This window comes from Gracilinanus agilis, chromosome 2, assembly GCF_016433145.1.
Source record: "Gracilinanus agilis isolate LMUSP501 chromosome 2, AgileGrace, whole genome shotgun sequence".
NCBI classification, from domain to species: Eukaryota; Metazoa; Chordata; class Mammalia; order Didelphimorphia; family Didelphidae; genus Gracilinanus; species Gracilinanus agilis.
This window is the reverse complement of record NC_058131.1, coordinates 614,021,846-614,044,942: the sequence shown is the minus strand read 5'-3', so window position 1 is coordinate 614,044,942 and position 23,097 is coordinate 614,021,846. Positions and strand designations below refer to the sequence as shown.

The 23,097-nt window shown below is 47.7% G+C and overlaps 2 protein-coding genes across 2 annotated transcripts in view; one reads left to right on the top strand and one right to left on the bottom strand.

The window, feature by feature from the left end:
• The first annotated feature begins 3,766 nt into the window (after window positions 1-3,766).
• CALHM2 (calcium homeostasis modulator family member 2) lies at window positions 3,767-7,094 on the top strand. Its single transcript, XM_044662552.1, has 2 exons — window positions 3,767-4,321; window positions 6,068-7,094. Exons 1-2 carry the CDS (start codon window positions 3,767-3,769, stop codon window positions 6,482-6,484), a joined length of 972 nt encoding a protein of 323 aa, XP_044518487.1. The 3' UTR covers window positions 6,485-7,094.
• A 1,359-nt stretch (window positions 7,095-8,453) lies between these two features.
• PDCD11 (programmed cell death 11) overlaps window positions 8,454-23,097 on the bottom strand; it is a 43,555-nt gene continuing 28,911 nt past the window's right edge. Inside the window, exons 22-36 of the mRNA XM_044665542.1 lie at window positions 21,208-21,316; window positions 19,716-19,805; window positions 18,349-18,451; window positions 17,859-18,036; window positions 16,865-16,921; window positions 15,708-15,830; window positions 15,004-15,126; window positions 13,996-14,524; window positions 13,590-13,697; window positions 12,608-12,754; window positions 11,954-12,201; window positions 11,056-11,224; window positions 10,374-10,527; window positions 9,769-9,934; window positions 8,454-9,179 (exon numbers count right to left, since the gene is read on the bottom strand). Coding sequence (XP_044521477.1) covers window positions 9,008-9,179; window positions 9,769-9,934; window positions 10,374-10,527; window positions 11,056-11,224; window positions 11,954-12,201; window positions 12,608-12,754; window positions 13,590-13,697; window positions 13,996-14,524; window positions 15,004-15,126; window positions 15,708-15,830; window positions 16,865-16,921; window positions 17,859-18,036; window positions 18,349-18,451; window positions 19,716-19,805; window positions 21,208-21,316 — 2,476 coding nt within the window. The 3' untranslated portion in view covers window positions 8,454-9,007. The remainder of the gene's footprint in view (window positions 9,180-9,768; window positions 9,935-10,373; window positions 10,528-11,055; window positions 11,225-11,953; window positions 12,202-12,607; window positions 12,755-13,589; window positions 13,698-13,995; window positions 14,525-15,003; window positions 15,127-15,707; window positions 15,831-16,864; window positions 16,922-17,858; window positions 18,037-18,348; window positions 18,452-19,715; window positions 19,806-21,207; window positions 21,317-23,097) is intronic.

Below are 23,097 nucleotides of genomic sequence, written 5' to 3'. Positions count from 1 at the left end.
CGTCCCGAAGACCCAAATAGCTCAGGCTCTACACCTCCCCTTCTCCGCCCTCCCAAACTTCTAAATCTGGAGCGCCAGCCCGACCTCACCAGCCGGGTCTTCCTGCCTTACCGACATCGGAGCCCTTTGCCCAGAGCCCCCGGGGCTCTGCCTGGGAGCCGGGCTCCCAGCCCTCAGCTCCTCTCCCCTGTCCCAAAGCCAGAAAGTCTAAGCCACGGAGAGCTGACAAGCCGGCTCTGGAAGCGCGGGGCTGGAGTTAGCCCGGTGGGGTTCAGGCTTGCTGGGCCGGGAGGGCGGAGCTGCACAGCAGACCCGGGAGGGCCAGCCGGCCGGCCGCCGCCGCCTCCTCCTCCCCACTCCCCCGCCCCAGCTCCCTCCCTCCCCCCCTTTCTCCCCTCCCCAGCGGACGCCGGCGAAGCTGTTTTTCCACTAGCTCACTCACACGCGCTTTTCATTCTTTATCTATTTCTTTTGGGGTTTAAACTTTCTCTAAGCGTTGCGGCCTTTTCCCCAAAACTGCTGGCCCCCTTTCATCCCCCGCCGGGCCTCTGCGACCCTCCCCCGCGGAGCCCCCACCCCAGTCTGGCCCCGCAGGAAGCCCCAGCCCGGACCCAGCAAATCAAAACCCCCAAACTGAGCCTCCCGAGACAGAGGAAGCGACTGCTGAGCGCGGGCAGGCGGCCGTCGGGCGTGGTGGCTGCTGCCTGTGCCCACTGCTCAGCCCGCGCTCTGCCCGGTGGGGGCTGCCCCCAGGACTCACTCCCCGCACAACTCCGTAGGTGGGAGTCCAGACTCGCCCCCAGCCCCCAGGTGAGTGACGGAGTCCATCCAGCGGTTGGGGGCGGAGGGAGTGAAGAGCGGGAACAGCCTAGACATCTGCGCCCCAGGGATGAAGAGAAAGCCCCTTCTCGTCCACAGAGAACCCCCCTACCCCACCGAGGGCACGCCTATGGCTCCTTCTCCATCCCCCAGTGCTGTTGAGGTTTGGGGCTCCGAAGAACGGCCAGTCGAGCTCTGGACTTTGCATGGCACTCCCCTCACGGGGCACGGCTTTCCTTCCCGGGGCAGTGGTTTGAACCCTCAGAACAGGCAACCTTAAGGTTAAGCTGCGAGGTGGGTGGGGGTGGCGTGGGGGCGGGGAGGGGGGTCCGTTCTATCTCTCGTCTAACTCCAGTTGGCCATCCGCGCTTATGCCCTCACCCTGCCTGCGTGCTGTTTATGAAACTGAGCCTCCGCAGAGATAACGCTGGAGGCTCTGCGGGCTCGGAAAGGGGAGAGGACCCAAAAGGGGACGGGGTGTGGGGATTTACTCCGCAGCCTGGGGCCCCTGTCCCCAGCCCTTCCCATAGAAGACCCCCCCCCCCCTCCGTCGCCCTACCCCCCAGCCAGAGAGGAGCCCAGGAAAGGAACGGAGAGACTAAAGCAGAGGACTGAAGTTTAGCAGCCAGGGCCAAGTTTTTGCTTGTACAGGATTGCTCAGACTTCTGAGTTAGGATAAAGGGGGGTGGGGTGGACAGGACCTCAAAGGGAAACCAGGGAAGGAAGTGGGACTTGGAAGAGGGAAAGTGAAACTGCATCTTTTTTTTCTTTGGGGAGGCCCTGATCATTAAGGGTAGAGGCCCAACAGGGCCCAGACTCATGTTCTCTCTGGGAAGGAGATCAAAGTGTCCAAAAGTGGTGGTGGGAGTGTGGGTGCTTTGTTCTCGCAGCGCCAGCACCCATCTGGTCAGTCCTGGCTCCCCGCCCCCGCCACTGCCATCTTCTAAGAAGTACATGTGGGCCCTTAGGACTCCCTGGATGCTTTGCAGAGCCCGAGGAAGAGCAGCTTCTTCCTTCCTCCCAGACCAGAGACAAGGGGGGAAAGAGAACACTTAACCCCTAGCAGCTTCAGGCCTCGCCTGAGCTAAATCTAGGCAGGACTATCCATTCTCTGCTCTAAACGTAGACATCTTTGGGGGAATAGGTTCATGGGGAATGGCTGTGACTCCCCAAAAGATCATTTACATGTTTTTAAATGCATAGAATCAAACAAAATGAAGTATTAAGGAGTTTTTGGTGCTACTTGAAGTGTAATAACATGCATAATATATCATGTACATAATATAGTGTGTTTATTTAAAATACAAAGTAGATGTAACAGGTTTCTAAGGAGTTTATGGTTTCTTATGCAGTTCATTGTCTTTTTTTTTATTCCTTGTATATCGAGATATGTTTGTTGATTATTGTCATGTTCACAATAAAAAACAAACTTAAAACAATTAAAGACAGAGAAGCCCCCAGAGAATAGGGCCTAGAGGAGAGCAGGGACCCCTAGAGGCCTCCCACAGTGTCCTCCTTTAATGAAAGAACTTCCCAAAGCCTCACCTCATTCCCTCACTCAGCCCAATTTCTTAGTGATAACCTTAGAATAGTTCTGAGAAGTAAAGCATTGGCAGAATGCAGGGGGAGGCAAGTACCCAAGTTCTGCTCCCAGCTTCCCAGTGTCGTTGGGCCTGGAAGCCGTTGTTTTCTGCATTTGTGGGGTACAGATGGGGCCTAGTTCTTCTCTGTCCTGCCTGGGGCAAGAGAATGGGGTGGGAGAAGGTGGCCCAAGGATAAGGCCTAAGGAAAAGCTTTGCAGAGAGAGTCCCAGGGAGAGGAGGCTGAAGTTGCCCAAAACAGAACTGAAAACCCTGTTAGCTCAGCCCAGCTCCTAATGATCTCAGCCCCATCATAGGAAGACAGAGTCTCAGAGGAGCCGGTCCCCTTCATAAAAACAACAACCCTTACATTTTTTTTTTTAAACCCTTGTGCTTCGGTGTATTGTCTCATAGGTGGAAGATTGGTAAGGGTGGGCAATGGGGGTCAAGTGACTTGCCCAGGGTCACACAGCTGGGAAGTGGCTGAGGCCGGGTTTGAACCTAGGACCTCCTGTCTCTAGGCCTGACTCTCACTCCACTGAGCTACCCAGCTGCCCCACAACCCTTACATTTTGTCTTAGAATCAATACTCAATATTGGTTCCAAGGTAGAAGAGTGGTATGGGTTAGGCAATTGGGGAAGTGTCTGAGGTCAAATTTGAATCCAGGACCTCTGGTCTCTTGGCCTGGCTATCTACTGAGCCACCTAGCTACCCCAGTTCTGTTACTTTTCTGTCATGTTTTCCATCCTGCTCAGTCATACAGCATTCATGCAAGTGCCTTCTGTGCCCCCAGCACCATGCTATATGCCAGGACTACAAAGAAATGCAAAATGCAAAAATGCCCTCAAGAAGCTTACAATCTAGTGGCTTCCCAGAGGAGTCATAAACCAAGAGCTCCAGACTAGCTCTGCCTTTGACATCTTAATTTTGTGTAAACCTTCCAATTCCCTGAGTTTCTGTTTCCTCATTTGCAAAATAAAAGGAAAATAACACCTGCCCTACCTGCCTCTCAGGGTCATAGTGAGGACTTCTGTGCTTTGGAGATGAAGATCTGTGAAAATGAGATATTGCTATTTTCTTTCTTTTCGTACAACCCTGAGAAATAGGAGGGGACATTTAAGGATTCTCCCCTCCCCTTTCACAGATGGGGGTGCTAAAGTCAGTAAAAGGGAAGAAGGGACTTGCCCAGAATCACACATTCTCTGAAAAGGAAACAACATCTCCCAGCCCCTAACTTGAGGTATTGGATCACAGGTCCCCTGGGCAACCTCGTCCCTTTTTCCCTGGGAAAAAGGGGGTCTAATATCTGAATTCACTCAGACCCCTCTTCTTCATTTCTGCAGATTAAACCTCTTGGTTCATCACCATGGCGGCCCTCATTATGGAGAATTTCCGATTCCTGTCACTCTTTTTCAAGAGCAAAGATGTCATGATCTTCAATGGGCTGGTGGCCCTGGGCACGGTGGGGAGCCAGGAGCTCTTCTCTGTAGTGGCCTTCCACTGTCCCTGCTCTCCAGCCAGAAACTACATCTATGGGCTGACAGCCATCGGGGTCCCTGCTCTGGCCCTCTTCCTCATCGGCGTCATCCTCAACACTCACACATGGAACCTGGTGGCTGAATGTCAGCTCCGACGGGCCAAGAACTGCTCAGCTGCCCCCAATTTCCTGCTCTTGAGCTCCATCCTGGGCCGTGCCGCCGTGGCTCCAGTGACCTGGTCTGTCATTTCACTGCTTCGAGGAGAGGCGTACGTCTGCGCCCTCAGCGAGTTTGTGGACCCCTCGTCGCTGACCTATGGAGAGAGAGGCTTTCCCCGGGAACATGCAATCGAGGTCTTGGCCAAGTTCCCCTGTGGGGAGGCCCCGGCCAACCTGTCAGCCTTCAAGGAGGAGGTGAGCCGAAGACTCAAGTACGAGTCCCAGGTAGGTCGTTTATGTGGAGGTGCAGTGGAGGTGGGTTTGGCTGTTGGTAAAGGGTCTGTGATATTCTCTCCCATACCCCTTCAGGAGCTGGCATGCTGGGCTGGAAGGCATAATAGGTGCTGCTGGCAGAATCAGACCTTGATTCATAGAAGCATAGATTGAGAGGACACTGAGTCCACCTTGCTCTGAGGCTTTTCCTGATGTGACCCTTAAAATACCAAGTGTCTAAGGCACGGTTCATAGCCCATGCTCCAATTGAATAACTTTCCTAACTGGGGGCTCTGAGCTAGAACAATGTCACATAAGTACCCAGTGTCTAAGGCAGGGTTCATAGCCTGTGTTCCAATTGAATTAAATTTCCTAACTGGGGGCTCTGAGCTAGTGATTGATTAATAACCTTTCTGATAAAAACTCCCTAAAATTGACCCTGTGAATCTGAGGGGCATTATATTGTTCCTACACCAAAAAAAAATCAAACCAGTTGTTTTTGTTTTTTAACAGAGCACAGCTAATTAAATCTCCTGAGAGGGGAGAAGGCAGAAAAGATCACACCCTAAACTAACACTCTCACCCTTCCCTCAGAGAGAGAGGCAGGCAAGGAAAGATCCTGGAAAGGGTGGAGAAGAGGGAACAGAAAGAATCTAGTGCCAGGATTAGAAGGAAATGCTCAGTGCTAATGAAGCCATCTTCATGGTTCTAGTTCCCAATCATTTTATTTTATTTTATTTTTTAAACCCTTACCTTCTGTCTTACTGAGTCAATACTGTGTATTTGCTCCAAGGCAGAAAGTGGTAAGGGTTAGGCAATGGGGGTTAAGTGACTTGCCCAGGGTCACATAGCTGGGAAGTATCTGAGGCCAGATTTGAACCCAGGACCTCTCATCTCTGGGCCTGACTCTCAATCCACTGAGCCATCCAGCTGTCCCCGGGATAATGCATTTTAAGTGAAGTGATCTGATGATTTATCAAGCCCATCTCTGGTGACTGATTACAAGTTGACATCAAGGATTACTGGTTTAGGAAATGCTGAATTGGATCTCGTCACATTCTTTCTTATATCCCTTTCCTTCTCCTCTGGATGGAGCAAGCATCAGAGATGCAGCAACATGGGGCAGATGCTGCCTGGGCTCAGAATCGGGTCCAATGACAACCTTTGATTAAGCTCTTAGAACATACTAGGCTCTGTGCTACATGCCAGAAGCCCAGAGTTCCAACTCTTCCTCTAATACTTCCTCCCTGGGCAACCCTAGGTAAAGGCACTTCACCCGTCTGTTCCATCAGCTGTCAAATGAGTAAGAAGGGATGCCGTCTAAGGCCCTTTTCAACTTGAACTCCGATGAATGGGACAGGCGAGAACAGACAGGCAGGCCCTCTCAGATCTGGAGAGATGAGGAGGAAACGCAGGGGCACGAGGCGACAGAGAGGGAAAGCAGAAAAGGGTTCACATAGTACAGTGGCGAAGGGCTCCCGTCTCTTCCAACTTCCCGTTCCACAGAACAGCCAACCCAGATCCAGACAAGGTAACTGACTTTCTGGTTCTGCAGCTAATTATCGTCAAGCCGGGACTAGAATCCCCCACTCCCGGCCGAGGGCTGCTTTTACGGAAGCTCCGTTCCTCGTCTCCCCTCCCCGGTCCTGGCGGAGGTCCTCGTGGGTGGGTGGGTGGGTGGGGTGTGTGTGTGGTCGGCAGCACCTTTTGGGGTCAGGGAAGACCCCACCTCACATCTCCCTCCTCTCTCCGGCCCAGCTCTTCGGGTGGCTGCTGATTGGCATGGTGGCGATCCTCGTCTTCCTCGCCAAGTTGCTGAAGCACTGCTGCTCCCCGCTGGGCTACCGCCAAGAGGCATACTGGGCTCAGTACCGGGCCAACGAGTCCCAGCTGTTCCAGAGAACGGCGGAGGTCCATTCTCGGGTGCTGGCCGCCAACAACGTGCGCCGCTTCTTCGGCTTCGTGGCCCTGGACAAAGACGACAAGGAGCTGGTCCAAGAGTTTGTTGTGGAGGGGACCCAGCCGAGGCCCCAGTGGAATGCCATCACAGGGGTCTACCTGTACCGGGAGAACCAAGGCTTCCCACTCTACAGTCGGCTGCACAAGTGGGCTCAGGGGATAGTGGGGAATGGCACTGGGCCGGACAACCTGGAGATGGCTTTCCTGGCTTCCTAGTGTCGCCGGCAGGCTGGCCATCCCACAGCTGTTTGAAAATACACAGTGGTGACTTCTAAGATCCCGGAGCTGCCCGGGGGCACAGAGGGGCCTGCGCCGAAACCCGGGACCTAGCAGACCTCGGTGGGTTCTGGGCGGATCAGAGGAAGCTGTTTTTACTAGTGTTACTAACAGGCCATCAAAGACGGCTGCAGGGTGGTGAGGAGGAGGAGGACCGCCCCTGGACGGTGGCCAGGCTTGGGGAGAACCTGGGGGGCAGCGCAGCTGGCCTGGGAAGGGCACTCCTGGCACGACAGAAAGTCTGTCCCACGCCAGCGTGCTGGATCAGCAGCTTTGCAGGATGTGTCTTTTCCAAAGAAAAGCAGCTACTTGTGCCAACTTCTTAATCCTGGGACCCAGAAACAGAAGTCCCTTGCACGCCCCACGTGGGCTCCTTGTGAGACGAGATGGCGGTTAACTTGTGTCTAACTGCCAGTGGGTCTAGACGGACCATCTTTGGGAGGGGAAGGTCCGAAGACCTGGGGAGCCCTTAGTAAGCCGCTCTCCCAGGGTGCCCACTGACCTGGTTTTCTATTTTTAAACGTTTTTGATAAAACATTTTGCTGCAACATTTCATATGTGTATGTACTCCCTTACTGCTCTGGACCCCTGAATACAAATCCCAAATCTGCGAGAAGGCAGAAGATAGGCCCTTCTGAGAAATCAGGATTTTGGAGTCATGAGGGGCAGCAGCACTCCTAAAACGCAACCCTCTTCTTGTGTTAAGAGGCCATGGGGGCCGGGGTGGGAAGCCATTTTGACTCGTTCTGTGGGGCTAGGCCTCAAAAGTTGGCCTGGCAGCCTGTAGCGCATTGCCACGACACCTTTCCAAGTCCTCCTGGTCATCTGCTCAGCCCATGGCTGCGGTAACAAGGTTCCTGCCTGTCTCTCCCCCAAGGCCAGTCCACTGGCTCTTTACTGGCGATGCTCAGTCGTCGTCCTCTCCCACATGGCCACCCTAGGAGCTGGAGATCCTAAAACCCAAGCGGCACTCATTCCACTTTCTCCACATTTCGGCTTCTCTCTTTTCTCTAGGCCCTGCCAAATGTGCACAGCATGACCGACACACACTAATTATGTATGTTAGAGAAAAAGGCTTTCTTGTTCACATGGTATTTCAGGCTCAGCCAGAACTAACTTCTATTTTCCCTGAGGCCAGAACAAGAAACCAGCTTCCATGCAGAAGGAAGCTCTGTACCTATAGGAAGCACTCCCTCCATTGTCTGGAGACCAAGTCAAGGGAAGAGGCTCCCTACTCAAGTGGTCTAGGGACACTTTCAGGCATGCACCGAGGACATGGATGAAATGCCTCAGGGTTCTCCCTCATCAGGGAATATGGGTACTGTCTCTGTCCCTTCTTTCTGAGGAGCTGCCATTCCTCTCCTCACAAGGGCCCCAGGGGTCAAGGGGTAGCTAGTGGCTCAGTGGATAGGATGCCAGGCCTGGAGATAGAAGATCCTGGGTTCAATAATGGCCTCAGACACTTCCTAGCTGTGGGACCCTGAGCAAGTTACTCAACCCTCATTGCCTAGTCTTTATAGCTCTTCTGTCTCAGAACGAATATTTGGTATTGATTTTAAGATGGAAGTTAAGGGTTATGGGGTGGAGGGGGAAAGATTCCCAGGAGAGAGCCCAGGTTCCCCATTGCTATGGTGCTCTCCTTGCCCTAGCAGACTCCCAAGTAAGTTCTGGAGGGAGGCAGGTCTACACAAAAGGCCAGTGGGTCCCTGGGGGGTCTCTGATCTGATAGAATATCTAAAAGAAGTCATAGCCTAGTGATTCCCCATTTTCCTTATGCCTTTCTGGGGATATCATAACTGATGAAATGAAAGTCTGATCATGAGGCCCAGAAGTCATCCTCTACTGTTACCACTTTCCAGAGAGCAAGAAATACTTTACAAAGTACTTTCTTCAAGACAACCTTGATGAAATAGCTATTCTCATCCCCACTTTAAAGATAGATGAACAAGTTTATTTAATTCAGACCTCAAATCCAGCGAGTCCTCTTGGCTTAGACCACATTTCCAAGGAAGGCTGTACAGGATTGGGTGTTCCAAACCCAGATAGGTTTCTTGGGAGTCTGTCAGTCAACGAGGGGCTAATGGCCATTAAAGATCTATCATGTTTGCTTTTTTATTTTTACCTTTTACTTTTGCATCCTGTTTCACAATTAATCCTCCCCCCTCTCCCATTCCAACCATTCTTTATAACAAGTAAAAAAAAGTTCAGAGAAATTATGATACATTGACCATGCCTCACATACGACCCATTGTTTTGTACTCACACATTCAAGCACGCACATAGACACCAGATAGACACACACATTCTGACAAGGACAGGTCACACCTGGTTTTCACAGAGCTACCCTGTGTTATCAAACTTAAATAAAACCCTTACAGCCCCCCACCCACCCCTTCATGTTTTTTAGAAAAATACATCTCATGTCCTCTCTTCAGGAGGGCTCATGCACCCTCGCATCAGTCACTAGCTTTCAGCAAGAGTGCCTGTGGCCTCCACGTAGCTCAAGGCCTTCTCCTTGACAGCTTGCACCGTTTCAGCTGTGCCATGCTGTTTCTCATAGTCCAGGTAGCGTTTGAAGAAGAATTTCATCCGCTTGGGGGCCAGGCTCAGGTGTACCACTCGCTCAAAGATGTCCCTGGGTCACAAGAATAGAGAGCTCAGGGGAACCGGCAGACTGGCCCTCCAGTCAGAACTCATCCATACTGCAGAAGCTCTGTGACACAGACACTGGGGAAAACTTGGCCTTGCCCTGAATTAACTGAGAGCGGACTTGCTGGGCCTGTGCGATGAGGATAAGCCACAGGAGAAAGACCAGGAACCCTGCATTCCAGGGCCAGCTCTGCCCTTGCTATTCTAGTGACCTTGTATAATGTAGCCCTCACCCACATGCCCTGCCCCAAGGAAAGCTAAGTATAAAATGATCGATCATGCTTGAGAAAGTGCTAGAAATGAAAGCGGATGCACAGGTAATTATTAGGAGCCCAAGTTTTCTGGCTTCTAGCTGAGTGAACCCATGCTGTTTCCCAAGGCCAAATGGAGGTTCTTCCCTTTGGGCAAAATCCCCTTCTGATAAAAAGCTGGAGCACAATAAGCACAGGATCACCTCACTTTACACACCAACAAAGAAATAAAAATGCTCAAGTATTTGGTTGCCTTAGAGCTGATGGGCCTTCTCCCTCCTCACTCTTAACTGGCTTGTCTCCTTTCCCTGTCCCCCTACTTACCGGGCTTCCTTCTGGCTCCCATACTTAATGATCATGTCAATGTAGATAGACCAGACATCTGTGCGCTTTGGGTAGCTGCTAAGTGTGGTCTCAAACATGGCCTTGGCTCGTTCTGCATCCCCCAGGTGGAACTCAAGCTGGGCAAACTTGGAGATGACATCCACATCTGATGGGAAGTGATGAGTCACTCAGACACTCAGCCCACTGGCCAGAGTCCCTTCTCTTAACAGACTTAATAGATCAAGCTGATGGGAAAGAATCTCCACTCCTACTCCTTGGTCACTGTTCCCCTTCTGGAACAACAAAGCCTAATCTGGGATTCCTAGGCATGTTAAGGACAGGGAAGGTAGAGGCCAGAATGGGTCCTACCATCACTGGCCAGTGGGCCACTTTACTTAAGCCCATGGACCATCTTGACAAAATGGTTGGAAGTGAGGATTAATTCTGTTACCCTCATTCTTGGGAACTGAGAGACTCTGAGAAGGTCAACCATATAGGCAAAACCAAGAAATACATAAAGGTTACCCTGGCAAGGATACCATGCCATATGGAAGGATCCTTCCTGGAGAAGGCAGAGATGGGCAAGAGGAACAGAAAGGCCTTACGTTCTTTCTGTGGCAGACAACTGAAGGATCGCTGCAGCAGGCGGTGATTGGCATCAGCCTGGCCCCTCTGAAGGAGGAAGGCACCATATCTGATCCACACAGTCTTCTCTTGTCGGAAACGCTTCAGCATCCGACTATAGAGCTCTTCAGCTGCCTGGGAGAAGGAACAAGAACCAAATGAAACTCAGATGTGCTCTACAGATTTGAGGGGGCTGGGAAAGGGCATGAGAGAGCCAAGATCACTCCTCCCAGTCCACATTGCTTTTGTGCCCACTGAGAGGTCCCTAAGGGGATGCAAGAAGGACAAAGAGGAGAAGGTGCCAGTGCTGGAGAGGGGCTTTACTCTCCTGTTCAGGGTACACTATAAAAACACAAATGGAATTCTGTTGACACTTTCACCTCCAAACCACTTCCACACCTAACAATTTACTTAAACTCTAAAAGGAAGGAATTATTCTTCCATTTTATAGATAGGGATGCTGAGGTATAGGATTGTAAAACAATTTTCCCAAAGTTACAGTGACAGCTGAGGGCATAGCTGGGGCAAGAACCCAGGATTCTCAACATGTAGCCCTGCCTTTGTGATGCCCACTGGGTAGGTTCTGTCTAGAGCAGTGATGGAAAATAGACTATTCTGTGACTTGAAGGGAAACATCTCCAAACAAGAAGCTGGCAAATATACCTGGTACTTCTCTGATTTGGTGTAGATGTCAGCCAGTTGGAAGTAGACCTTCAAGGGCTCACAGTATTGCACAGCCCGCTCAAAGACCTTGGCCAGGGTCTCCTTTGAGCCATACATGTTCTCCAGGTTCATCAGGGCCACCCACACATTCAGCTTCTCCTGCTCCTCTCTAGGTTGCAAAGAGAAAACAAGATACAGAAGAGTCAAGACTCAAGATCTAGTCCAATGGACCTCTTTTTTGCCTCTTATCTGGAGGCTAACTACTGATGCCTGAACTATAAATTAAAACTGCCACACTCCCCACCCCCAGCTTAGATCTCCCATACCTCCACAAGGTCAAGGAAATAGGCCTAGAGATCAATTCTGAGTACTGCCTGCCTCCCAAAACTTTACATAGAACCCTGAATCTTTGATTACTTGGATATGGGCCATTTTCTATTGTTTCCTGCTGGATCCAACTCAGCCAGAGAACACCCAATACCTCTTGGGTCCTAAAACAGATCTTCCCTGGAAGGAGTGAGAGCCTCACTTATGGATTAAGGGGAGTCTCAACCCCTGAAAACAAACTCTCCCTCCTCCTAGCTAGCCTCTCTTACAGATTTATCACAATCTACTTTGTATCATACTTTTTTGCATTTATGCCAATGAGATGAAGAGCTATAAGACAGTTCCTATGTTTCACTCATTTTTGTTCTTTTCACAGAAAAGTATTGGCACAGCCCTCCCAGGGGAACCTCCTGCCCATTTCCTAACCCAGGTGCTCAACAACCTGTAGGGTATCCACAAACCAGATTTAGGGAGGGAAGTGTGGAGCAATCAATAGTGTGCAGCGTTAATAGCTGCCAAGCCATGACTCCCCACCTCCTCTGTGGGAATTGCTGGGAGGGAGCCTCTTTACCTGAAGGAGATGGACTTAAGGGCCCTCTCAGCCACAGCTCGGGCCTTCTCAATCTCTGTGGCATGTAGGTGGAAGGCCATATACTGCAGCCAGAGGATGGAGCTGTTGGGGGAGCTCAGGACCAGTCTGTCAAAGTCATCCGCAGTCTCAGGCTTCCAATTTGGGTCCATGAGGGCTGCCTCAATTCGTGACAGCTCCTTCTCTGCCTCTTGCTTCTCCAACTCCTTGCCCTTTTTGCTTTTCTTCAGCTACAGAGAGAGTGGGTAAGGGTAAGTGGTGGCATCTAGGGAAGCACACGGAGAGACAGCCTGGAAGGCATCCAGCCTCTCTTGCTGCCCTGGCCTCCTGAGAGCCTACTCCCCACTGGTGAGGATTCCAATCACTGTTAGTTAACTCCCCCAAGCCCAACCCCAGTGCCCCTGAACTACATGTTGTCATATCTTCCCATGATGGGGGAAGGAAGAGAACTTTGAGCCCAAAGGCTCATACTGAGTTGAATATGAAGCTTCCCATCAGGTCTCTCAGTCTCTGGAGACAGATTTAGTTATTCCCTCCCCTCCAAAGTATCTAAAGTAAGACAACCACCCCACCCCCCTTTTTTGGAAAGCATTCCTTGGAAAGACCATCTAAAAAAGTCCCAGGGGAAGACTGAACCGTGGCTTGGCTTGCTTCCTCATCTTCGCTGTCCGAACTTTCTTCTCGGGGTGGCATGGCTGGGGTCAGTGTATCCAGACTCACATCCCAAGCAAAGCCCGAAGATAGCTGCAGCCTGGGGACTTCTGTGGGCTTAGTCTGCTTCTTCTGTGAGAATCAGAGAGAATCTGAGGCCTAAGGCATAACTCTGACCAGACACTGCCTCTGCTTCCCCAGTCTTGCCAAATCACCCCCAACCCCCCATCCTGCCATCTCCTGACTGGTCTAACAGCATTTATCAAATGGTGATCTGCTGACAAGAACAAGGATAAGAAGGCACCGACAGGTGGTAACCTACAATGCAGTCAGGATATGCCTGATCACCTGGGATTCCTAATCTGTGCACAGAAATGCACAGGGACACATGGATCATCACTTCTTAAGACTTCATCTCTAGGATCTGATCTCACTGGATGCCATCATCATTCACATTTAAATGGAGTGTTATGGTTTGCATGACTACCCAGTGAGGTGGGTGCTATTATGTTCTGGATGAAGACATGCAGGCCCCTAAGTTAAATTATTTCCTATGGGCTACAAAGCTGTCTGGGAGTGATTAGAACCCAGAACCTTTCAGACTTGAAATTTTGTGTTTTGTTTTTTAATTGGGGTATGGGAAGAGAGAGCAGGGTGTAGATGAATGATCTCATTGATTTACGAAACTCTACTAGTAAAGATGTTCCATAAACTAGTTTGAGCATTTTAGTTAAACGACATGCTCAGCACCCAGAGCCACTAGGTACCAGTCGCAAAACTTAAACCTAAACATTCCTGACTTCAAGGCCAACCAAATCACCATTCAGCCCTGTGACTGTGATCTTCATTAAAACTCCAAGTCAGGGATGGGAGGTGAGTCCAGAGAATATACATACAGCTAGTGAATGGTGCTTGGGTCTACTGACTCCTATTCATCCCCTCTTGAGAGTCCAATAATCTTTCTTACCTTGGACTGTTTAAGTCTCTTCTCCTTCTCCTCCTTATAATTAACTTCAACTCCACTATCATCTTCTTCCAGTGGATGGCTTTGCTTTCTCTTCTTACTCACCGTCTCCTGGGATAATGCAAAGAATGGAAATGTGACTGGTTCATTCATTCACTTGACATTCACTGTCATTTATCCCTAAGAATTCTCAAGGCAAATCCCAAATGGTGTCTGAGCAGTAGGGCTCCATAACCCCCATCTCTGACCTTCTGGAAAATGACAATAGCAGTCATAGGCACTCAGCTCTATATCAGATACCTTCCACCTTTGGCCTTCTCCCCAGGATACAGGATGGCCACCCCGAGGTTCTCTCTTTCAATGCTTTTTTTTTTTTTTTAAAGGACATCTCCTTCACCTAAGGAAGTACCTGTTCTCTTTCCACCTCTGGCACTTTCCGCTTCCCTTTATTTTCTCCCTTCTCTCCTGGCTTGACAGAAGGCTTTTGCAACTCCTGTTTCCGTTTTGCCCCAGGTTCTCTATGTAGCTGGCTCTGGTCCTCCTGTTTCTGTTTTGCCCTGGGCTCTTGGTGCATCTCCTCTTTCGTCTGACGCTGTTTCTCCTTCTCTTTCACCAGCTGCTTCTGTTTCTCCTTCTCTTTCATCAGTTGCTTCTGTTTTTCCTTTTCCTCTTTCATCAGCTGCTTCTGTTTCTCCTTCTTCTCTTTCATCAGCTGCTTCTTTTCCTTCTTTTCTTTGATCTGCTGCTTCTTTTTTGTCTCAGAGGCACCATGATCTTCCTCCTCTTGTTCCAATTTCCGCTTCTTCTTCGGCTGATTGCTGAGCAACTCCCTTTCCTGGTCCCGTGGTGGCAGGCCCAAAGATTCAGGAAACACATCTGGCTTCCCAGTGTCCTTGGGGAGGAAGGACAGATACAACAGGTTCTGTTTCCGGTTGACCCTGGATGGACAAGAGAGATGGGACAGCATAAGCGAGAGACAAAAGGGAAAATGAATAGGAACAAAGACAAAGGGTATTCCTCTTGTGCCGGTGCCCTGCCTCAGCTGAGCTACAGCAGAACTTACCAAGAACCTTCCTGTCACATACTGTCTACTGCAGCTAGGACTCTGGGGGTATGGTCAGTATGGAGGCAGACAGGGCTAGAATGGAAACATCTGAGGCTCATGGCTAACCCTCTGGGCTAAGTCTCCATAACTGCCTAGAGCTAGAGTCACAGGCCCCCAAGCAAAGTGTCTACTTTGGTCTATTTCTTAGATTTACTCTGGCCACAACTCTCTTTTTAGAAATTTCCCCAGAGTTGACCTGGGCTTTATTTTAAGAAGGTCGCTTACCTCAGAATCACAGAAAAAAGGGGACAGGGAACAACTTATTGACAAAGGCTGGGAATTAGCACAGCCTCTGCCTGCTTCCACTCCTACCTCAAGACCTTGGCTGAGAGCAGCTTTCCTTCTGGGAGGTAGGTCTGGTACAAAGCTCGGTCAAATGGGAGATATGTGGTAACATGCTGGTACTTGACCCGCCCCACAAGTGTGGGGCTAATGCTGTAAGAAAGGAAAGACAAGACTATAGATTCAGGGAGAAACCTTGGTCATCCTGGAGTAAGGAGACAACTTTGGTAAGGCCCAAGATGGAGCAAAGACACCCTGATGCCTTCTGAAGAGGAAAGGGCTCCTTTTCCAGCAGAAGGGAAATTATGGCAAACACAAGAGAGACAAAACCCGGCTTCCCAGTAATTTCCATGAATGATCAAGTAGGAGCCTAGAGAATCCCTTTCTCTGAGATCCCCTAAAAAAGAGGTTTGGTAAGTGTAAAAAAAAAAAAAAAAACAGTTCTAGGACACAAGAAGAACAGACAAGAAGGTCTGAGACCCAGGTTAGCAAACCTATGGCACACCTGCCAGAAGGGACTGCTCCCTTCCCTTCTCTACATGTGCCTCAGGACATTTCTCCCATCACCCTCCCCTCTGTCCAGCAGCCCACTGGGGGCACTTTCTCCCTCCCCAGGGTAATGGGGCAGCTCACATGCGACATAAGGGTTCAGTTTGGGCACTCAGCCTCTAAAAGGTTTTGTCACAGCCCCAAGGGGGTCCTCTGAGCCACACCTCTGGCCCCACACTTCTCACCGAAAAAATATTCCCTGCTTCTTGATGGCCTCCACATAGCCCCGGAGGAGCTGCCCTTCTTTAATGTCCTTCATTGAGTTCACTTCAGGGTCTTCTATTTTGCTTTTCATCTTGGGGTTTGTTCTAAAGGAGAGAGACATAGAGGCAGGGAGAGAGAGGCTTAACTCCACACTGCTCTTTGTGCCATTTTTCCTACATGAAAGTGAAATGTCAATGGGACATACAATTTGAGTTCCAGCTCCAAGTGAGGATTGCCTACACTGATGGTTTACACTGTCTTGCCCAATCCTTCTTATGATCAAGGGCACAGAAACAAGCATAGATCTGACCATATTGCTGCTACTCTAGAAGTTCCAGCAGCTCTCTAGTTCCTACAGGATAAAATAAAAACTGCTTTTCATAATCTGGCTCCAACCTATCTTCCCAGAGGCCTGTCAGTTTTCCGGCCAAACTAGCCTACTTAGGAATCTGGCTAAAATATTCCATCTCCTCTCTCTGTCCCATCTCCCCTTGCCTGGTATGGTTTCCCCCCACCTCATCTCTGCCTCTGTAATTTCAGGCTCAGTTCAAGTAGTATTTGCCTTCTCCTGACTCTCCTAATTGTTAGAGCCCTTTCCTGAAGCTCACTTATAAATGATCACATTCTATGAACATGCTCTTTCCCTCCAGCAGAATGTCTAGAAGACAGGAATGATTTTGGTTTTGTCACTGTATCCTTACTGCCTGACACATAGAAAGGAGTCTCTTAATAAATATTAACTAAAGACAGAAAAGCTGAACCCATAATCTTGGCATTATTAGCATCACATTTTAACCACTAAGGAAACTGCTCAGAGAATGCTCCTTCTCCCTCCCACAGTTTAATTATATCCCCAACTTGGGCTTTTCTAGTTTTTTGACCCCCTGAATTTAGGTGGCCCAGAGTATAACCTGAGACCAGACAACTTTTGTTCTTGAGGGAAAAACCCCCAACAACTGGCATACAGTGCAATTAGAACAATCCTGGCTTCTTTACCCTGAGGAATCAAAAAAAAAGGTCCAAGGCAGCAAGGAGCTAAAAGGAACTAAAGTTTCTCTAAACCTGGAAAACTGATCAAGGGAGTAATCATTACCACACCTTGTCCCCACCCCAAAAGAATCCTAGACCAAAAGTCTACCTGGATTGTCGTAATGACAGAGTCAGGATACGGTCTTTGTTGGACAGCACACAACACCTGAAAAGGGGAGGAAAAGAATGAGACCTACAGAATTTAGTGGCCACCCAACTAGGATACAGCAAAATAAATAAAATAAAATAATTCAAAGACCTCCAGGCTGCACATTTGCAGGACCCACCCACTAGATGAGGCTCAAAATCCCAATAGCTACCTCAAAGGTCATTGTGGAACTAAAATGAGGCCTTGTATGGAAAGTCCGTATGATCAGGTCTAAGCCTCCTACTTCTGGCTCTGGCCCACTCCACTTCTCTCAATGAACTCTAGTGGTTCCTTATTCCTACCTTCTGCAAAAGACTCTCCCACCCCTCCTTTATGGTGCCCCCCAAGACTTCCTCCCAGTTGTCCTGCACACATCTTGCATGTAGAGTCTTTGGACTCTTTTTGTTCCCCCATTAGAAAGTAAGCTCCTTTGGGGAGGACAGAGATGATGCTTTTGCCTTCCTTTGGATCCCCAGTAGAGGAAAACAGTGGATAGCATGCAGCAAGTGCTTAATAAATACCTGTTAGCAAAAGTGCTGTGCAAAATTAAAGTGCTTTATCAATATAGATTATTATGCCATTTTCATTTTTGGATTTGTGACCCCAGAGTCAGAGTATATCACAGGGCTGACATAACATAGGAGCTTAATAAATTCTTACTGAATTATATAATTAATAATGTTGCAAATTAATTGAGAGAACTGGACTCCAGACCCAACTCTGCTTGCTGATCTATGAGGATGCTTTGGGCCAAGTCATTGCCCCTGCCTCCTGGGCTTCAGGTTCCGGCTCTCACAAGGGAGGATGACCCACTTAGCCTTCCTATCCCATATCTCTGTGCTAAGGCTCTCTAGGAGTTTATATTCTCATTGAGGAGACAGGGCTAAAACAAGAAAATACCCAGAGAAGGGAGAACATAACAATAGGCAGAGAGCAGAAGGCCAATCAGTCTCACCTGACAATCTTCTCTGGGTGGTAGCCTTCCAGGGGCTCCTCAAGATAAGAGTCACTCAGATCAAAGATGCTAACTTTCCCAATTCTCCCAAAGGGGAAGATGACTTCTAGTCCTTCTTTGGGGATCACCTTCACCACCCGGCCCAAGGCTACTTCTCCTTCCTCCAACTTAAAAGGACCTGGGAGGAAAGAATTGGACTCAGATAAAAGGAAGAAAAATGCCTGGAAAGCCGAGCAGATAAAAGGGTCAAGGAGAGCACAGAAGCCAGGCCATCTGAGAATCAGTCCTCTCCTTGGACCCAAGGCTAGGCTTCATGTTTCCAGGCACAAATAATGGTAGAAAGCAGAAGTGGCCTTCCCTGAGCTGAAGCTTTGAGATGCCCACATTAGATTCCTCCTCCAACAAGAGGAGTGTGTCCTCATCCCTATCCCATCCAGAGGAGCTGAAGGCCACTTTCCTGACCCAGCCAGGGGCTGTTCCATTGTCATACCTATGAGAGACAGGTTAAGGAAGGCCTTCGGAGATGCTGGACCAACCACAATTGCACTCAGGGCTTGGCCAATCTTAAATTTCTTCTCTGGATGCTTCAGAACCTAGATGAATAAGAACTCTGATTCAATTCAACAAACTTTTGCTATGAGCAAAACACTCTGCTGGGTGCTAGAAATTCTTAAAAAATTGTAATATAATTCTTGCAACCAGAGCTTAAAATCTTCTGGGGAAAGGGATAACATATCCTGTAAATATAACACAGGCAGGAAGTTATGGGGCCAAAGGAAGATTAGAAGGTGCTAGAGGAAAATGTGAGGTTAAAAAAAAAATATATTTTTTTTTTTGGTTGAAGAAGGGATTAAGAGAACTCATTGAGAGGAAGCAGGGAGGTGGCACTTGATTTGAACTAAAGACGAAAAGAATTTTGAATCGTAAAGGAGTGCATTCCAGACACTGGGAAACAATGTCATGTCAGGCAATAGCTACTAGTGCTGTATCTTTGAATATAAGTTTAGATCTCATCTGGTCTTCATAATTCTAATGGGAGGTAGAGTAATAAGAAATAAACGTTAACTGGAGCTCAACTGCATGGGGCCTTAAGTACATTTTATCCCAGAGGAATGGGGAACCACAGAAGATTCTGAGCAAGCTATTGACATAATCACACCTTTGGTCTTAGGAAAATTATTTTGGCATCCATGAGGTAGATGGATTACAAAGGAAAGAGGCTAGGGATCAAAGAGACCAGTCAGGACACTCTTGTAATAATCTAGGAAAGAGGTGATAAGGGTCTGATCTAAGGTGGTAGCAGAGAGCCTGAAGACACGTCAAAGGTGACTTTCCAGGGTTTCTCAAGCCCATGTGACCTTGAGGACAGTGGTGCCAAGGGCAGTGGTGAAGCTGATGGGAGGGGTCAGTTTGAAGGTAGAATTTAAGCTTTGGACATGTCCAGTCAGAGGTGTCTGTAGGACAGATAGGGCTAATATCTAACAGGTAATATAGGATTAGAGTTTAGGGGAGAGAAGCTAGATATATAGGTCTGAGATTTGCCTATGCCAAGGTGATGTGACTGAATCCATTAGAGTGGCTGAAAGCACTAAAGGTCAAAGAATAGAGAAGAGGGAACCAGGGAGGAGAATTGATGCTTGAGAGATTAAGAAGGAAGATCAAATAGATATAAAGAGTTGAAAAGTAATGTTATGGAAGCCAAGGAAGGAGAGAGAAAAATCTTTTTTTGCTCCTCCCCCAAATGGAGCATTCAGAAGACTATCAGGGATCAACACCTCTCATTTCCTAATGCTGTAGTGAACAGAGAATTCTCTAGAATGTTCCCAGATCTCCTACTCACAGGTAACAGATACAGACCTTGAAACTGAGAGAGGTCAGCAGTTGAGGAATTCTTCCCCGGACGTCAGAAGAAATCTCCACCTCAAGCCATTTTTTTATTACATTGAACTAGAAGACAAGAGTGAGGAGAGAAGAGAAAAACAAAAACAGAAAAGGGAAGAGGTCATGAAAGTTGTCTCCCTTTTTGTTGTGTAGTAAGAGCTACAATTTTTGGTAACTATATCCAATTCCTTCAAATGAAATACCAGAGCCCCCAGGAAAAAGGCAGAAGGAAACCTTTTCCTTCTCCTTTGCCCCTGACTATTGCCCTTCAGGGGTTTCATTTTAAATAGTGTGCTTCAAGTGACAGAACATAGGCAGGCATAGAAAGGCTGTAATCTACAGTGACTGAATGTTCACAGTGATGAGAGCCTAGAATAGTGATGGTGAACCTATGGCATTTATGCCAAGCACTCTCTATGGGCATGCATACCACCCACCCCATCAATCCTCCCCAGAATTCATTACTAGAAAGGCAGAGGGACTCTGGTGGAGCTGCTCCCTTCCCCCTCTCTGCCCAAGGTTGAGAACATTCCTCACTTCATCTGCCCCTCTGCCTAGCAGCCCAATGGGAGCGCACAGCAGGTAAGATGGGAGGCTCACAGGAGGCAGAGCTGGAGGGGAACAGAGCACTCGGGCCACTCTCCTTCTCCTCTTCACCTACACTGAGGACATTTTTTCACTTCACCTGACCCTCTGCCCAGCAGCCCAATGGGAGTGCTCTCTTGTGTGGGATAAAGGGGGGTAGTCTCTAAAAGGTTTGCCATCATTGGCCTAGAACCATCTGATTCTTTCTAGGAACATCAAGGACCTGCCCTAGCAGCTCACTGCCTCAATAAGAGTGGAGCTGCTTTTCTTGGTGCTTTGTCTGACTGGTTAGTCCTCACCCCAGATATGGCCCCTGCACACAAAAAGAGCAGGCCAACCTCAGTCCCTTTGTGTCCCCCTTTCCAAATATGCACAAGAATGTCATTCCACCTCTGGGGGTAGGGCAGTTTTAATGCATCTTATAAGGCCTAGCTCAAATCTTACCTGCTCTATAATGTCTCCCTCAAGTGCTTCTGCCCACACTCCCCACAGCCTCCTTTGACCTTTCCCTGCAGCTATAGTCTGTACCAGTCTGTACCACATGGTTTAGCACTTACACATGCTATCTGGTACTGACTTCTCATTTTTTCATATCTTAAGTTATGCCCCCAATTAGACTTTAAACTCAAAAGTGCATGGACCACATCTGATTCTCCTTTTGTATCTACTGATGGCCTAAGCAAGAATTGATATCAAACTCCCATGAGGTGCCCAAACATAATTCTTGCCTTGGTTCTGTCTTTTCCTCACCTATACTCCCTTTCCTCCAACTCCCAAGAGGACACTAGTACTAGGATATTCACCTTACCTTTCTTATAACTCTCCCCTTTCACCCTTTGGTGCCCCCAAAGACGACACACAGATACCAGGATGTTTATCTCACCTTTCTCATAAAACAGATCACCGTCTGGCCAGGAGAGTACTGCTTGAGCTTCTCTGTGGGGCTGGAGGACTGAGTGCTGGGGTCACTGCTGATGTTTTTCTCAAGCTCGCTGTTTGCACACAGATAGATAGAAAACAAAATGCTTGATTTACTGAGGGAAGAAGCCAGTCAGAAAGGCCCCTTAAAACCAGTACCAGGCCATATACTATACCCTCATCCCAACTTAACCACTCCTGAGAAAATCCCTCATGATATCAGCATGAGGATGGCCTGTTCCGGTTCACTTCCACAGCTCTATATGAACTAAAAAAAAACCCTCTTTTTCTTAAGCACTTAAGAAAACAAAAACTTTATCCATGATAATTTCTCAGATGTCTTTCTCCTCTCAGAAAGGACAAAAAGGAGTCCAGTCTTAATTTGTCCACTTAGATGGCACCAAGACTGGATGAAATCTAATCACAAAGACTGAAGTGTTCATTTAAAAAATGAAAGGAAGGCTTAAATAGAACAATGAAATTGAACTCCATGATCCTTTTGATTAAATATGGTGCTGAAACCTAAACTGGGGAGAGATAGTCTGAAAAAGAAAACTATAACCCATTATCTATCTCCTAAGATATATTTATGCAAAATAGCAAAATATTAGCAAGAGGTGACAGCAACATATTCAAAAGATGTTCCCTGTGAACAAGTTGGTTTAAATCAAGAATGCAAAGATGGTTCCATATTTTGTTGTTGTTCAGTTGTGTCTGATTCTTTGTGATCTCATTTGGCATTTTCTTGGTAAAGATACTGGAATGATTTACCATTTCCCTTTCCAGCTCATTTTACAGATGAGGAACTAAGACAAATAGGATTAAAGTGGCTTGCCCAGGGTCACCCAGCTATTGTCTGAGACCAGATTTCAATTCTGGAAGATGAGTCTACCAGATTCCATGCTCCATGCTCTATGCACTGTGCCACCTAGCTGTTCAATATTCGGAAATTATCAATACAACACTCATTTCTATTTAGGAAAAAATAACCACCAGAAAATACGGGCATAGATCTTTTCTCAAAATCGGAACATTTCTCAAAAACCAAAACCAGAATTATCTGTAATGGAGAAATAAAAGAAGTCTTTCCAATATAATCAGGAAGGGAAGGGCAAAGATGATTATTCACTGTCACTACTGTTATTTCATATAATTCTAGAAATGCTAACTATATCAAGAAAACAAGAAAAAAAAATTCAGAGTTCATTCACAGGAATTATTTCCAGATTGTAATAGTCTACCTATAGAACTCTACAAAAATCAAACAAAAATTAACTGAATCAAATAATAACTTCAATGAAGTAATAAGGTATAAATTAAACCTATTTCTAAATGATCAACAACCTTTCTGTTTATTGCTAGCAAAACCCTGTTAAAAAAATAAAGAAATCCTATTCAAAATAATTACATAATATATAAAATATTTGAAAGTCTATCTATCAAGACATTTTCTCCCATCCCAACTTTATATGAACACAACTACGAAACTCTTTCTGGGAAAAAAGCAGCAAAAAAATATTTTAGAAGATGCATGGAGGGCTTGAAATGTGAGCATCCTGTTATTACCTAGTTGAGCTTATTTTATATGTACACATACGCATATGTGTATGTGATTATTGACTGATGAATTCACAATAATTAAACTGGGGGAAAAGGCTGAGAGTTACTTAATAATATCAGGTGATAAAAGATCTTGATGAGCTAGAATGTTAGGCCTAGTCTAATAAGATGAGATTTAGTAGGGATTAATCATATGTTATTAGGTCCTACTGATTCCACCACCATAAAAGTTAGGATTGCTCTCTGCACACCCCTCCTGTTATTGTAGTTCAGGCCCTTATCACTTTAGCAATTA